General features: G+C 51.7%; 1 protein-coding gene across 1 annotated transcript in view; it reads right to left on the bottom strand.

The window, feature by feature from the left end:
* TBR1 (T-box, brain 1) overlaps nucleotides 1–3,562 on the bottom strand; it is an 11,517-nt gene extending 7,955 nt beyond the window's left edge. The window contains exons 1-3 of the mRNA XM_006766556.2: nucleotides 1,736–3,562; nucleotides 1,011–1,165; nucleotides 502–647 (exon numbers count right to left, since the gene is read on the bottom strand). Coding sequence (XP_006766619.1) covers nucleotides 502–647; nucleotides 1,011–1,165; nucleotides 1,736–2,427 — 993 coding nt within the window. The 5' untranslated portion in view covers nucleotides 2,428–3,562. The remainder of the gene's footprint in view (nucleotides 1–501; nucleotides 648–1,010; nucleotides 1,166–1,735) is intronic.
* Nucleotides 3,563–3,978: the final 416 nt, after the last annotated feature.

The following is a 3,978-nucleotide window of genomic DNA, read 5'->3' as shown; positions in this document are numbered from 1 at the left end:
GAGCAGGGACCGCCGAGCGCAGGAGAACCCACCCGGCCGCCCGAGCCTCGGGGCCCTTCCCCTAGTCCTTCCTCCTTGAGCGAGAAACAAAGATTTTCAAATCTGCAGATTCTGGGGATTTCCTTCTCAATATCAATCAAGTGTTTGTACTTGGTTAGGTCATGAACTCGGAAACTGGGCAGGGGGGCGAGGAGAACAACTTTATAGATGATTTAATATAATTTTGGAGGGTGAAAATATAATTTTAAAAGTCTTTTTAATGAAGCAAAGAAACATGTACCCAGTTTTTCATGCGGATTTAACTAATGAACTGAATGTTGAAGGGGCGAGTGTGTGTGTGTGTGTGTGTGTGAGAGAGAGAGAGAGAGAGAGAGAGAGAGAGAGAGAGAGAGAGAGAGAGAGAGAGAGAGAGAGAGAGAGAGAGAGAGAGAGAGAGAGAGAGAGAGAGAGAGAGAGAGAGAGAGAGAGAGAGAGAGAGAGAGAGAGAGAGAGAGAGAGAGAGAGAATAGCGCTTGAGCCACTGACCTGCCCGTTGTTGTTTGAAGCTCCTTTGTTGTTTGTAAGTTTTAATTTTCCAAAAGAGATTTCTTGGCGCATCCAGTGAGCCCCCGTGTTGGGGGAATCCGGATGCATATAGACCCGATTTCCTAGAGAAAGAAATATGTTGTTTACATATGCCCCGGGCACTGCCCAGTCCCAACTCCTCGATGCGTAGGACACACACACACACACACACACACACACACACACACACACCTTATTCCATTCCACGTAGAGGCCCATTAGCGGGGGGGCTTTTTAGGCCGCCTTTCTTCCGATTAGCTGGGCACCCTATTAAAATAGCTTTTGGATAATCCTCCCCCTTCTGTCTGTCCCCCGTCCCCCTCGTTTCCTTTTAGAAGTCATTGGCCGATCGTTTTAAAAGTCGCCCGAGCCAGTCCACAAAGGCTTTAATTAATCATTCTCACCTAAGTAAGTGTCAGGGAGACGTGTTAATTGGAAGGACTTGCCTTGCACATTGGTGTCCGCTTTGCCGCAAGGAACCCATTTGCCTCCTTGAAACCTCCAGTGATTGGGATCCGCCAAAATCACATCCACAAAAATATTGTAATGAGCCGTGGGATCGAGACCAGAAATGTTAAAACTTAAAAAAGGAAACATGCGCCTGTTTAAATTAAAGGAGGGGTGGGGGGAGAGAGAAAGAAAGCAAGGAGGAAAACATAAATGTTAAAGATTAAAAGCAAGAAGCGCGGCGCCAGATAGCAAAGCAAAACTTGTTCGCTCAGCGTCGGTAGCAAATGTTTGCGGGGTTAGAAAAGGGGTTCGAAAGGGGGTGGTGGGGAAGGGACGGAAGCGCGGCCGAAGCCCGGGGTGGGGGAGCCGGCAGGTATGGCCGCCTAGGTGGAGAGCAAGGCTGGCGACCCGCGTTTCCACCTGTCGTGCACCCCGGCGTCCCTCCCCACTCGCGGCCGCTGGCCCGGTCTCTCCCTCGCTTTCGCCTTTCTCTGCCCACTGACTGCCTTTCCGACCACCTTTCTGGAGAGGGATCCCCCCACCCCCAACATCACCGCGGTGGTTCTACCTTCCACTTCCCCCTTCTCCAAAACCAGCCAACTCTAGGGAGCACCAGAGCGCCTTCCACTCGGCTCCCGATCCCGAATCCTCGCAGCCGCGGCGGTCACAACGTGCCCCCCGCCGCCCCAGGAGTAGCGGCAGCCGAGGACGTAGCATTTACCTTCCCTGTTTGGTGATGATCATCTCCGTTTGGTGCCGGTGAAATTTCAGCCAAAGGGGCCTGTTGCACAGGTACACCTGCGCTTTGCCGGGCACGAGCCCGGGCTGCGTGGAGGAGAACTGGTAGAACGGGGCTCCTTGGTAGGAGTGGCCGTACTGCTGTGGGTAGGGGTAGCCGGCCGCGGGGTAGCCCTGCGGTGAGGAGTTGGACAGGAGGCTGTTGTAGGCTCCGTTGGTGATGACTGGGTGGTGGGCCATGTAGCGGCTGGGGCTGCCAATGGAGAAGGCGGGGTGCGCGGGTCCGTGCTGGCCGGGGTACGGGAACATGGCACTGGGAGCAGTGGCCGCAGACTGTGGCTGGCTAGACTGAGAGAGGAGGTAGCGATCTGCAGCAGAGCCATCGAAACTGTGACGAAGCTCAGAGACCCCCTCCAAGACAGGAGAGAGTTTACTTCTCTGGACGTCCCCTGGTGAGTCCTTGGAGTCAGGAAAATTGTCTGTATCTGACTGATTCGTCATCCCCCTGGTAATTTTTTTCAAAGGTGAACTTCTCTCCAGGTTGTCAGTCGTCGAGATAATGGGATGATCGTGCAAGACAAGCTCAGATCCGCCTGAATGTGGGTAGCTGCTGCTCACATTGAGAAATTTCTTGGAGAGCATGATAGAAGGAGAAAGGCAGTGCTCCAGCTGCATAGCTCTAGAACCTGAACACTCGCCCTCCTGTCCCTGATTTTTAAAGTCCTATTTATCATAAACTAGAAATCCACAGACCCCCTCAGTAGGCAGAAAGCACTTCATCCAGCGAATGCTTCCCAAAGGTTTGATTTACTTTTTTTTTTTTCTCCTGGGAGAAGAGATTGGCCAATTGACACTATGCAGCAATCAGAAAAGGCTCGCTCACTTTTGATCTTGCTGCTTGTGCAGCCGATGAAACGGCTCCTGCCATTGGTTAACTGCTGACAGTAATTTAATTAGATAGACATTAATTAGGATAATCACCTGGCTCCTGGTCGCGATGATCATGGCAAATTGAAGGGGATGATTTTATTGTTGACTTGGGGTGGGGGGTGGGGAATGTGTGTTGGTTTTATGTGAGCACTGTTGTGTCACCTTTAAGCTCTGTGACCACTGCTTTAGGAAGATTCAAAGACGTGCGATTTACTAACCATTTTCCTACCCCCCACCCCATTCCTCCTTTCGAGCTGAGGGGCGGAGGAGGGAATTTGACGATGCTAGGAGACTTCGGATCTGAATGAGCCAAATATTCAGTTGAATGTAACGATTTCAAGTGCAAAGTATACAAAGCGCGAGCTGGTGGCCTCTTCTCGCCCTGTAAAAGTTCCAGAATCTGTCTTTTCCAGTTAATACAGAAGCACACAACACCTGAGCCAGTCCTGTGTGTCCTCGGCGACCCCCACCCCAACATACACCTTTTAAATTCCTAAGTAAATAAATCACTGCTGCCGAGAGTCAGAGCGATGAAAGTGGGCGGGAAGAGGGAGAAGTGGGGGCGAAAAGCAGCAACTCACTCACCCATCCACCGACCTCCGGAAGGTTCGGTTTCTTGGGTGAGCACAGAACAGTGAGAACCTATGATCTTTTTAAGTTTTGAAATAATCATAAGCTGTCGGATTGAAGTGCCTTACTGTACTCGCAGTGACGTTTAAGAGGTCTTCACTAAATATTTTATCAGCGAGCTTGGTTGCATGTTATCTGAAGAGCATCTAACTGGGGGCAGGCGCCCCGCATCCCTCGCGTCTCACTGCACGACATTCTCTCCAAGGCACTGCCTCGGCGACAGGTTCAAAAGCCTCACCAGAAAAGGAAAGGGCCGCGTCCTCCTGCAAATGGGTTCGTTAGAAGCACTGATCTGTGGAGACAGAGTGGAAGTGGTGTCAACACAGCGATCGCTGCTGAAGACTCGTGTGTGTGTGTGTGTGTGTGTGTGTGTGTGTGTGGTGTATGTGCACGCGCGCGTGCGCGCAGTGTTTATATAATCTGGAGAGGAAAAGAACCCATGCCAATAATTTTAAAATGCGAAGAATCGGAGGAGAAATTGAGAAAAGAAGCAATTAAAGGATGTTGGCATAAATATCTAGCACGAGGCCCAACGCAACCGCAGGTGTAGAGGAAATCTAGCACTCGCTCTGCGGAGGAGCCAGCCCCTGCCCGGACCGCGCCGGACCGGAGGGCCAAGAGCAGCAGACGCTTTGTGCGCCCAAATCGGCTCCCCCTGGCACGGCA

The sequence above is a fragment of the Myotis davidii genome, unplaced genomic scaffold, assembly GCF_000327345.1.
Source record: "Myotis davidii unplaced genomic scaffold, ASM32734v1 scaffold59, whole genome shotgun sequence".
Classification (NCBI taxonomy): Eukaryota; Metazoa; Chordata; class Mammalia; order Chiroptera; family Vespertilionidae; genus Myotis; species Myotis davidii.
The sequence above is the reverse complement of the archived record's forward strand: the minus strand, read 5'-3'. Positions and strand labels throughout refer to the sequence as shown.